Source organism: Apteryx mantelli, chromosome 2 (assembly GCF_036417845.1).
Source record: "Apteryx mantelli isolate bAptMan1 chromosome 2, bAptMan1.hap1, whole genome shotgun sequence".
Taxonomy (NCBI): domain Eukaryota; kingdom Metazoa; phylum Chordata; class Aves; order Apterygiformes; family Apterygidae; genus Apteryx; species Apteryx mantelli.
The window spans coordinates 105,537,674-105,549,973 of NC_089979.1; the positions used below are offsets into that span (position 1 = coordinate 105,537,674).

The following is a 12,300-nucleotide window of genomic DNA, read 5'->3' on the forward strand; positions in this document are numbered from 1 at the left end:
TTGAGTTTTGGAAATGACCAAGAATATATGCAAATTTGACCTAGCCTTGCAAGGAGATTCAGCAAAGAACAGACATGTCAAAAATCTCACTTGAAAATTCACTTCAAAATGAAACAAGCCTTTTAAGTTGACCTTTTTTTATCTTTTCCCCCAAAACTGATCTAAACAACAGTTTCTGTTTATCTCAAATCCATATACTCTCAGTTCTTTGGCTCAGCCAAAGACAAAAATGTTAATTCCTCAGTTCTACCCATACCCAAGGGTCTACTTGCCTGTGCCTTGTGCAGTTTTTAACTCTCATCTTTTCTCTTGAATATTCACATTTCGGCTTTTATAATTTTTTACTTGCAGAAGTATGTCACAGAATGGTAGAAAGTACAGAAATGCATCTGTTTGACAAAAGTCTACTTTGAGATGTGAATGATGCCTTTGAATTCTGTTTGCCACAACACTGAATTCTCATTTATGTCAGCAAAACCTCCAGGTACAGTGCATACACAATAGCAGAGCTATTTTATAAAGAGGAGGCAAATTCTGTACTAAAAACTTGAAGTTAATACTCTGTGCATGTGTGTGATCTCCAAGGAAGTGCTTCCAGCTCTGTACAAGTCTAAAAGCCAAGTGTTAGGCTCTCCAGATCAGGACTGTTGGTAATTTCCTGCACTGTTAAAGAAACACAGACTGACCTCAACTGGTAACCACAATTGCTCTTTTAGCCTGAATGACTCAGGCCAATAAATTTATTTGTATTTAGTTTGATTTCACTACTGTTCCTATGAATACTTAAAAGCATAAATGTACTCTGACTCATGAGCTTGGCAGTATCAGAAGATCTAAAGGAAGAAAACATGAGCTATTTGGCATTGAATGTCTAGTTACTCTATTTACAGCTTTCAAAGCTTACCAATGTTTATTTAGGGGATTCCTTCTGGGTATCATTATAAAATGTGTCAGAACTATAACCATACAAAACTCCATTTTATATAACCACTGTGGGGACTGATCATTCAGATAATAGGAAAAAAAAACAAAACAAAAAATTCTCCTAGCGTTAGTTGCAACGTGATGTTTAACACATAATACAAAGAACACTTGTAGGTGTGGAAGCCACCCAAACCTGATAATGATCTCGAACCAGAATGATTCCTTCAATGACAGAGAGGAGGAAGCGACTCATTAAGCCCTCTTTACACTTTGTAACAACACAGAAAAAGTTGCTGATGAGAGCTGGTTCTTCTGTAAGAGAAAATGTCCAGGCTTAATCAGTTGACATTTTTTTTTTTTTAATCAGATGAAAAGTTGACCAAATAAGAAGAGAAGGAAAAGTTTTAAGAGAAGCACAAAGTCTGATGTATTAAGACACTGGAAAATGTTTCTGGCCATTATTTCCCATTACAGAGGGCAAGAAGGACTAGTTTGATTCAATTCCCATTATTCTTCTTCACTACACTTTTCTGACCAATAATGAGAACAGCAACAGCTGCTACAGAACCAGAGCAGAACGCTTCATTCTGGTGAGCAAGAAACACAGCTCTGAGGAGCTGTATATATTAAACACATCTACCTTTTCCTCAAATGGGTTCCCCAATACTCTTTCCCTGTTGAGACATCAGGATGTTACTAATCCTCCAGCAAGTAGCAGCTTTCAAACCCTAGCTGCAGGGGGGAAGGAAAGGGCATTACATAGACATAGACAATCAGCAGTGAGGAGATAATCCTAGCGACAGAGAACCCATACAGGGGATGTTTGTCACCTGATCTTCCACTGAGAAAGTTTTTACCCAAGCTTGCAACCCTCACGTCCCTGGAAAACAGCTCCATTCCCCTACCTGTAGCAGGTTTGCACATGGGAGACCAGGGAAAGTTTGGCTTGGTGGTTGAACTCTAGTTTATGCAAGAACAAATTTCATGCTTCCCTCATCCCCTCCCCACGTACATTTCCCTGTTTGGTGCATAAGCCAATAAGCAAGAACAGTAAACATTTATCACCGCATCAAAAAGAAGCAGACCTTGAAGATCCAAGATCATCTCCTGCGATCTTGTTCACAGAAGTAATACAATACAACTCAGCAAAGCAAACTAGGTTGAACGATCTTTTTCTTTTCTCATTAGGTTTCATAATGCTTTCTGTAACACAGAAGGGTTGAGACTGGAAGGATCTCTGGAGATCATCTAGTCCATCTCCCCTGCTCAAGCAGGGTCACCTAGAGCATGTTGCACAGGATCGTATCCAGACAGCTTTTGAATATCTCCAAGGATGGAGATTCCACAACCGCCCTGTGCAACCTGTTCCAGTGCTCTGTCACCCTCACAGTAAAGAAGTTTTTCCTCATGCTCAGATGGGACTGTCTGTGTTTCAGTTTGTGCCTGTTGCCTCTTGTCCTGTCACTGGGCATCCCTGAAAAGAGTCTGGCCCCATCCTCTTGACACCCTCCCTTCAGATACTTGTACACATTGATAAGATCCCTCTGTCCTCACCTCAGTCTTCTCTTCTCCAAGCTGAACAGGCCTGGCTCTCTCAGCCTTTCCTCATAAGAGAGATGTTCCAGTCCCCTAACCATCTTTGTAGCCCTTTGTTGGACTCGCTCCAGTAGCTCCATGTCTCTCTTGTACTGGGAAGTCCAGAACTGGACCCAGTACTCCAGATGTGGCCTTACCAGGGCTGAGTAGAGGGGGAGGATCACCTCGCTTGACCTGCTGGCAACACTCTTCCTGATGCAGCCCAGGATACCATTGGCCTTCTTGGCCACAAGGGCACATTGCTGCCTCATGCTTAACTTGGTGTCCACCAGTACTCCCAGGTCCTTCTCTGCAGAGCTGCTTTCCAGCAGGTCAACCCCCAACCTGTACTGGTGCATGGGGTTATTCCTCCCCAGGTGCAGGACTCTGCACTTGTCTTTGTTGAACTTCAGGAGGTTCCTCTCCGCCCACCTCTCCAGCCTGTCCAGGTCCCTCTGAATGGCGCACAGCCCTCTGGTGTATCAGCCACTCCTCCCAGTTTTGGATCATCAGCAGACTTGCTGAGGGTGCACTCTGTGCCTTCATCCAGGTCATTGATAAAGAAGTTGAACAAGACTGGACCCAGTATTGACCCCGGGGTACACCACTATAGCTACAGGCCTCCAGCTAGACTTTGTGCCACTGATCACAACTCTCCGAGCTCTGCCATTCAGCCAGTTCTCAATCCACCTCACTGTCCATTCATCTAGCCCACACTTCCTGAGCTTGCCTATGAGGATGTTATGGGAGATAGTGTCAAAAGCCTTACTGAAGTCAAGGGAGACAACATCCACTGCTCTCCCCTCATCTATCTAGCCAGTCGTTCCACCGTAAAAGGTTAAATCAAACAAAGCATTATGAAACATCCTTTTGACCAGAGTACTGAAATGAATATGACAAAAATTTAGTTCCTCAGTCTCAGTTCTCCCAATATATAGATGATTTTTCTGAGTTTAATAACAGATCCCAGTTATTAGGTACACATTTTCAATATCTTTTATTCTGAGCTCAACATTGTTACTATTTTACTCCGTGGGAACTAGAGTCACAGGAGAGGTGGAACTGGGCTGTAATGACATCTTCTGTTTTCTTTGGCAATTGGAAGAAATTATCAATCTCATCCCTTGCTCTAGAACAACAGGTTAATACCTCCCAATTGTTCTTTGGAAATGATTCCCTGCAGAATTGGGTTAAAATATGAAGTGAATCATTGAAATTCAAGTTTAAAAGGCAGATGCCAAAACAAACATAATATGAAATCACTCCTTTAGGTCAGTACAGAGCTCTTCTCAAAGTGCTCATCTTGGGAGCCTATATACAGTCAAGAAGACAAGCTTAAGTCATCCAAATTTACATCATTTGTTGCAGGTGAAATTACTCTGCTACAGCAAGCCAATCCACTGGCTCAACATGGCCAGAAGTGGCAGGTGTCAATTCGGTTATACACTTACCCCATTTTTCCCTACTGTCAGCTATATGCTACCTTGTATCAACTCTGGTTCATTAAAAAACCTCTGTGACTTGACCCAGTTCACTAACCTGGCAGAAAAATATTCAGTAAAAAAAGATAAGGCAAAAATCAAATGCCTAGACTGTCTTCCACTGGGTTAGTGAGCTGAGTGAGGGAAGGAAGAAGCCACAGTGTGTCATAGCAAGCACAAGAGGAAGGAAAAGAGCACATGGCTAAAAATGAGAGAAGGGGAGTTGCAAAGCCACTTCCTTTCACTGTGATTTTGGATCAATTTGCCTCTCCAGAAATCAGCCCTTTACATGATCTGAGTCAAAATGTTTTTCTGTGCCTTTGTTGGTTTCACTTCCAGGCATCAGCATGCTTGCCTTGCTTCCCATCACCCAACTGAATTTGTTTAACAATGGAATGTTCCAAGTAAATCCTTAACATTATAGTACTAACATATTTGGCGACCTAAATGGTCGCTACAATGGCAACCAACCTGAAAAGATTTTAAGAACATTCAGAGTGGTAAGCTGAAGCTTCTGCAATAAGACGACAACAGCAGGGGGTAAGTGCTTCTGAAGAATCTGGCACATGTTAGATGCTCTATGGAAAAATAAATAAGATATCATTATTTTCCTAACAAGAGTATTGAAGAAAATTTTCAACAACTGCACTATGCACAACTGCAAACTCAAAATTATATTAAAATTTCAATATTAACAGTTATATGACCAGCCAATAGCCCTACATCCAATTTCATTTGTGTGAACTATTTCTGAATCAGGACATGATACTTCTATAAGATACATTAAAAAAAAAGTAATAATAGTTTTCATAAAGGTAACAAGTCATCAGCTTTCTTAAGAAAACAGTTAGGAGTGTCTTGGCAAAGAAGGTACATACCTTGGTAAAATAAGCAAAATCATAACCACTGTTAACCTGGCTTCAGAAGTACTGAGAGCTCACAGTACCTCCTGACTTGACAGAAAAGAACAGAACACTCAAAATCTGGCCCCTGACCATTTGTCTAACATATCTGCATAAAATGAATCATAAAGGTCTACACTCCACATCAAAGTCATGAATCAGCTTAGTACGCTCTTTCTCAATGGGGGTATGTCAGCAGGAACTGCAGTTCCACTAGCAAGAAACTCCAAAGCTGTTTGGAGCAACTGTCTCATGGGATTCACTCACTGTATACTACTTAAACACACTGACTCCAATGTGGCAGTTCTGTTATTTAATGAGCCCTCAGAAAAGGTTTCCCAAAAGGGAAGTTTCTTCTGCTGCCAGATTACATTTGATCTGAGGAATCTGGCAAAAGTGACCTTCAGAAAACTACATTTGTTAAACCGAACAACTTTATATAATACCCAAAGCTCCTAGAAGGTCACCTTGTTTGCCTAAGTCATGAGTGATTTAAGTCATTTTCATTTAGTATTGATTCAGAAGGTTTTCAAAAGACGACTCACCTACAGCAGCAATAGAAACTTTCCTTTTTTCCCCCATCTCGTTTTTCTTGCAAAATTCAAAATAACAAAATCTCGTTTTTCCTGAAATCTCTCCAACTGACCTCCCTGTCCAAGACTGCCAGCATGACTTCAGTGAGAAGTTAAATCTATTTTGCTAGCAATATCATTATGGCCTCAAAGCAAATAAAAAACCCTTCAGAAAGTTAAATGAAATTTTTCAAATTGAAATGGCTTCATCTATGGCTTCCTCTTTAATGGGATCACACTGATTTTCTTTTAAACTCAAAAAAATCATTTAATTTTTCTACCAATTTATTATAAATTAACCATCTGATGCAGGTTTAGAAGAGTTAAACTTTCCATAGGAAATATATAAAAATAGAAATACCATTCCTAAATTAAGGGAGCAATATAATTCTGCATTTATATAAATATACAGTGATACTGTATAGAAAAAATAAAGCTCTATGCTTTGAATCTGTCTGGCACCTTTGAACCTCTGAATGGGTATTCTAATTAGTCACTCAGGTTTTTCTGGACATTACAACAGCACACAAAATGCCTTGCAAAAATGGGGGATAGAAATACTAAACCTAGTAAGTGAAAGGAGTACAGATCCTTATACCTGATAAGATTACAAAAAGAAAACTTTAAAATAGTAACAAACTTGGCAATAGTCACTTGAGACAAAATCAATCTATTGTGGAAAAGGAAAAGGTTCAATAAGCAAAGAAGCAAATGTTTAATGTTGAAAATAGTATATATGCATGTTATTTTCCAATTACTTGTTTGATGAAAAAAAGCACACAAAAGCCATTTCAAGATTTGTATATCAAGTATAACTAAGTAGGATAGGGTTAACTCATTTCTAGTTTTTTTTTGTTTTGATAAATTCACACAGTAGTAGCAATTTTTTAATCTTTTTTTTTAATATAATGGAATGCAAAGGACAAACACGGATATGAAATGAAGTTAATAAAAGTTACTACTGGAGTACTGTCTTTTTTGTACCTAGTATGCTCTATTTTCTGGTTTCAAGAGCTCAAAAGAAAGTTCTGAGACATTACTCTACAAATTTGAATTAATCTGCATGAAATTTAAGGGAACTCTTAATTCAAACTCCTAAGTCTAGTCATAGGAAAATGAAAAGGGCTTTGTATGAATTATATTAAGTTTGAATGATAACTGAAGACATTCCAAGTACAATATAACTACATTTGGATGTAGGAAAAAAAAATAGTCTCAAGGATTCCTTAATGTCTAACTCAAGAACACAAATGACTGTTGTCCACCCATTAACTGTGGGCTCAGTTTTCAGAACTGCAAGGTTTTTAAAACACAAGTATCTTCATATATTTGGTCCATAATAATTCCAAAGGAAGCACCTTGAGTATGAACACAGAAAACTAAATACGTGAATAACCTGGTCCACACAATGTAATTTGATACCAAATATGGTTTTGCTCCACAGTAAACATCTGAAATAAAACAGTAATTAGCTGCCTAATAAAAGGTGTGATTGAGCTGTTCACAAACATAGAGCAGCTGTCACTGCTGTCCCTCAACACAGGATTAGAACAGGCACATAGAAAATGCTCACCTCATTTCTGCCGTTATATATTCATGCAAATACTTTAGCAAGAAGGCTGTTCTGTTCCTGTCATGTTCTGTAGAAGATGGAAAGATCATTTGCAAGACCTCTTGCATGATCTCAAGAGTTCTGTTTTGGAACAGATTAGTAGATTTTCCGTAGCTTCCGTGTTGTGCATCATGAAAAAATAAATCAATGAAGTCAACTATGTGAAGCTCTGTATTGTTTGAGTGCAGAGCTTCTTCTATAATAGCAAGGTCAGCAATCATATGAAGGAGACCATTCTGCAAAGCTGAGTCAGCAATATGAGTATTATTCAGGTTTTCTCTGTTAAGATCATCATCATAAAACATATCTATGTAATCATCTTTAGACTCATTTTGGAAGAGTTCCAGAAAGTCAATAATATCTTTGACAACCAGCAGAAGGTCATCTGATGACTTTTCATTAGCCATAAGGAAGATCAGAATATGCATTATTTTGGAGTAATCTTTAGTGTTACACTCACATAGAAAGCTATTCACAATCTCTTGTATGTCTTCAAAGTTTCTTAACATAGCATCAACAGATGATGTATTAAACTGCTGTATTGGAACATCAAGATCCACTGAAGAGGAGTGTCCAGTAGCTACCCTTAATAACTGAAACCCTTGCTCCACCCCCATAAGTAAATGTCTGACATTAAAATTCACCAACAAGTTTTCTATACTAGATTCTACACGAAGCCAGAAATTCTCAAAATTATCAGATGCACTCCCATTTTTATTTAAAGCTGCTAATGCCATAAGCACTGAGTAAGTCTGGTTTCCAACAGATGATATCGTTATTAAAGGTTGAACTACAGAGAAAAAAGAAAGGATAGGTTCTGTATCTAGCAATCCAGACACTTCATGGGTCATGTTCTTAAAATTAGAAAGAACAGTCTTTATAAGTGACATTTTTGTGTCTCCATTCAAATTTAGGGCACCATAAAGATCATTCAGCTGTTCAAGAATAGCTTTGGCTGCCTCCATTTCTGCCACCGTCATACCATCCAGCGTTTCTATGAGCTGTAAAGCTGCCTGCATCTTCAGTGTGGACGAGCATGTGACCGAGTCTGTAATACTGGCCTGCAAAGGTACAGCATAGATAGATAGCTCATTCCAAAAATCTAGCAGCTCTTTGAGAACTGAGTCATTTAAATGATGGAGCTCAGAAAACTTCAGAAGAAGAGAGTTCCATTCTCTGATCTGATGAAAAAAGCAAGTCAGATTGCGAATGATATCTGTCTGAAAATCTTTGATACATGAGGAACTGTCCTCCAGAGGGATCAGTTTCAGCTGCTTAATTATGTTAACGACTCCACTGTAAGCGAGAGAAAAATTGCTGTGCACATCAAAGTCACAAGGTTTAAAAGCAGGATCACTCTGAGGTGTTGCTGTTGTGAGAGACCAGCAGAACACTGCAGAAATACAAATCAAGGCCTCTGCAGGTTCATCAGGCATATCACTCAGTGCCTCCAGTAACATTAGAACACTTTCCACTTGATTAGATAATTCTTCCTTGGTAAACACTGGTATTTTTGCTTCTTGAGTCAATATGAAAGTGTATACATCAGTTAGTGCCTCCGTGATGTTTCTATGAGCTAATCCTTCTGTAAGGCTGACGACATCAAGGAGAAGATGGAACATCTCTACCACATCAGAGAGCTCATCCTGTTGCAACAGCTGTGCCAGCTGCCTGAAACCAGTCAGATTCCAATTACACAAATTGTTCTCAAATGTGTCCCACCAGTCTGGTAACGTTCCTAACTCAGAATTCTCAATATACAAAGATTCAATACTTTTAAATAAATGATCCAGGCTCCGCTGGACTTGTTTGAATTGACCTATCAAGAACTCTACATCTGTATTCTCCAGATTTTGTACCAAAGCTACTACATGCTTTGGGAACTCTTTATCACCTCTTATTGGAAAACCAATAAGGGTAGAAGACTTGAAAGTTTTGAGTGCCTTCCTTACCAGTTCAACATTCAGAGCTGCTGTTTTTATAAGTGCCTGAAGTGTGTTGTATTCACCTTGCAATTTATGAGGCAACTTTGAGTCAAGGTAATTAATCATATGTTGAAAGAACTGCATGAACAAATTGATATTTTTCTCATGCAAGAAAGCTTTAAACTCAGTATTCAAAGGAGAGGAGCTGTTTTGCTGGATACCAGAAGTTTTATTTTTCAGGAGAGTTTGAATTTCTGCCAAGAATTCTGTTAAGAAAAGCTGGTGATGATGAAAGGGATTAAGGAGTATACTGGAATTCCTGTTAGATCCATGGATTGACTGAGTAAAATAGGTCTCATTTGATGTATACTGCAAGTGTCCCATTAAATTGTTGACAAGCATTGGTATTTGCCCCCCTGAGCTATTTACAAGTGTAAAAATAAAGTCAAGCACCCTAACATCATCTTTTCCATAAAATTCAGGCAGAATGAATTTTAAAGTTTTTGTTATAATATTGAAATAGACATTTATACAAAGAACATGAGAAGCAGATAGGGAACATTCAGGGAATACCAAATTAAAAACCAAATTAATAAAATCCATCATGTTTCTTTGCTTAACATCTGTCTCAATGCTTCCCAGAGATTTCAGCAGAAATAGAGTATGTTTTACACTTTCAAGGTGGGAAGGTGTCTTGTATTTTTCACTAAGGTTACTAAGGATATGCATCCATCTGTTACAATCTTCTGCTTCACCCACTGTACTAAAGTTCAGAAAGGAATTAAGATGAGGAGAAAGATTAATTTGTGAATGACTTTTCTCTTGCAGAATATTGTCCAAAATTAATTTGGTAATATTCTGGAAAAAGCTGATACAAACCAAATATTTGTCTTGAGATATACTTTTTAAGAAAGCAGTTGTGTCTTTTATTTCCGTGAGAATAATTCCAAGTTCTTTTTTGGAGAGCTTGAGAATAGTAGAAAGCGAATTTCCAATGGAATATATATTTGCATCCCTACCCTCTCCCTCAGATCCTCCTGAGATGAAAGTATCAAGCCAAGAATTCAAAAAATCTCCATTAACAGCGTTCAGTACAGACTTCTGCAATTCAGTTATCCCAGCTCCCATAATTTCCAGAACATCCTCTAAACTGTTACCTGTAAGCAAGCTTGTGACATCAATTGCATTATTAAGTACACTTTGAAGATTACTAAGGAGAGCTTCTAAATCTTTCCAACCATTTATATCACCACCTTCAACTATGCTTTTTAATAGATTCATTGCTGTTGTAGCTTCAACAATAAGCATAGTTGTCTTATTGCACAGTTCAGCATGAGCTGTATTTAAAAAACTTTCAGAGACATTTGCCAAACCGTATCTTAGACTGACAAAAAAGGTTGAATTCAAACTTAAAATTTTGGACACTTCTTCAAAAACCTCTGTCCAGGTTTGAAGCCATATAAAAGTGCAATGCAAAGCAGAAGGCACATTTATCTCATCTCCCAGCTTTGTTATGTTAGATAAAATACTGTTCAATGGAAGTAGAAGGAAGTCATAAACCTCTATTGAATTCTCTGCAGACGTAGCATTTGATAGATAAAAATCAATGCATCCATTATTTACCATGCATTCTGCTGAGACACCAAAGAATTCTTCTAAATAACAAGAGGCAGCTGTTTGGAGTTCTTCATCCATAAATAAAGTTTTAAGGCTGCTCAGAGTGTTATAGACAACTTGCATCTCTTTTTCGTCTTTCTGTGCTAGAGACTGGGCCTGAAACTCTGTGTAGTTATAAATGGTTAATAACTTTTCACAGAGAGGTTTCCCAGAGAAGTTCCAAAGAAGATTAAAAGTTTCAGACAGAAGATCAAAAACTTTGTCCCTATCTTGGAAATCATGCCATACTTGAAGAGATGAAATATCTTTTGAGGTCTCATAAAGATATGTTAACAGAGCACTATTGTTCTCAATATTTAAGAGCAGATCCATGTTCTGATAAACAGAGAAAAGTATTTGAACAAGTGAGGCCGCACTACCATTGTTTAATTTCTGGATGTCTTTGAAGAAATCAAATACAATATCTCCTAACTCTCGTACTTTATATAAGAGAGTTGCATTTAAGATTAAGAAGGAGGAGGCATTACTCGCTCCATGAATTGTATTGAAAGTTGTATTAACATGATCTTCAGTCAATGATCCAACCTCATAGAGATCTCTTATGAAGTCTTCACTTAAGTGAAGATAGCTCATATCAACAATATTTAAATCTGGCAAACCAGTCAGGATATTTTGGAGCAAAAGCATGCTTCTATTAAGGATTTTTTCATTTTCTGGTATGGAAAATATAATTCTAGATAGGGTATCCAATACCTCTACTTCTTCCACTTGACTCAACTGAGACAGCCTAGAAACAAGTTCATAGCACATCATTTTCACTGTTTGCCAGAAAAATTCCGTCTTCTCTTTCTGCCGGAATCTCTGAAGAGGCTGGAAGTTTTTTAGTAGCTCATTATGGAGTTCAGAAACTGCAGGTGAGAAATCTGTGGCAAATTCCCCCCCTTCAGCAAAATTGTTTATCCATGCAATTGTATTATTCAAGACAGTTTCCATAAGAGACTGGAGATTTGATGGGACTGAGAAATTGGGCATTGCGATTTCTTCTATGAATTCTGTAAGCTGTAAGAGATAAGAGATTTCCTTTTCACCAGAAATCCGTAAGTTTTCTTCTCTCTCCAAAAGTTCTTTGACAGATGTCAAGATCCTGAAATATTAAGCAAGATTTTTGTTAGTTATGTAGTAAGCAGACAAAAAATGGTTAAGTATATATTTTACAATTTTAGAATACATAAAGTCAAAGAAAGTTCAAATGTCATTTAAATAGCAAAGTAATCACCACCAGATCTGCAATAGCTCAAGTAACAGTCACTTCGGTTTTCGAAGGCATAACAAAAACCATTCAAAAGTCACAGCCACGTTCAAATCAAAAGCTGAGTGTAGGCAAATAACTTAAAGGTGTTTGACTGTGGCTTGCAAGCTTGATTATAATTACAGAAAAATGTGCACTTCCCCCCCCTTTTTTTTTAAAGTACCTTACATGTTCTGCTGCTGAAAAGAGCAAAGCTTTCATGCTCCAGACTAATAGTTTTATAGAAAGGAATTTACCCATAAAATTGATCAAAGAGCTCTACGCTTCTGTGAATTCTGAAAAGTTATTTTTGTCATAGCTATTGAAAGTTAGAACGTTCCAGTTCACCAACTGATAGCTAAACAGTGTTAATATCTAGAAAAACACTACGAAATTGCAGTCAA

The 12,300-nt window shown here is 37.9% G+C and overlaps 1 protein-coding gene across 1 annotated transcript in view; it reads right to left on the reverse strand.

Moving 5' to 3' along the window:
- Positions 1-12,300, reverse strand: part of ABCA13 (ATP binding cassette subfamily A member 13) — a 201,396-nt gene that overhangs the window by 152,819 nt on the left and 36,277 nt on the right. Inside the window, exons 11-13 of the mRNA XM_067292433.1 lie at positions 7,028-11,752; positions 4,452-4,558; positions 1,118-1,236 (exon numbers count right to left, since the gene is read on the reverse strand). Of these exons, the coding sequence (XP_067148534.1) occupies positions 1,118-1,236; positions 4,452-4,558; positions 7,028-11,752 (4,951 nt within the window). The remainder of the gene's footprint in view (positions 1-1,117; positions 1,237-4,451; positions 4,559-7,027; positions 11,753-12,300) is intronic.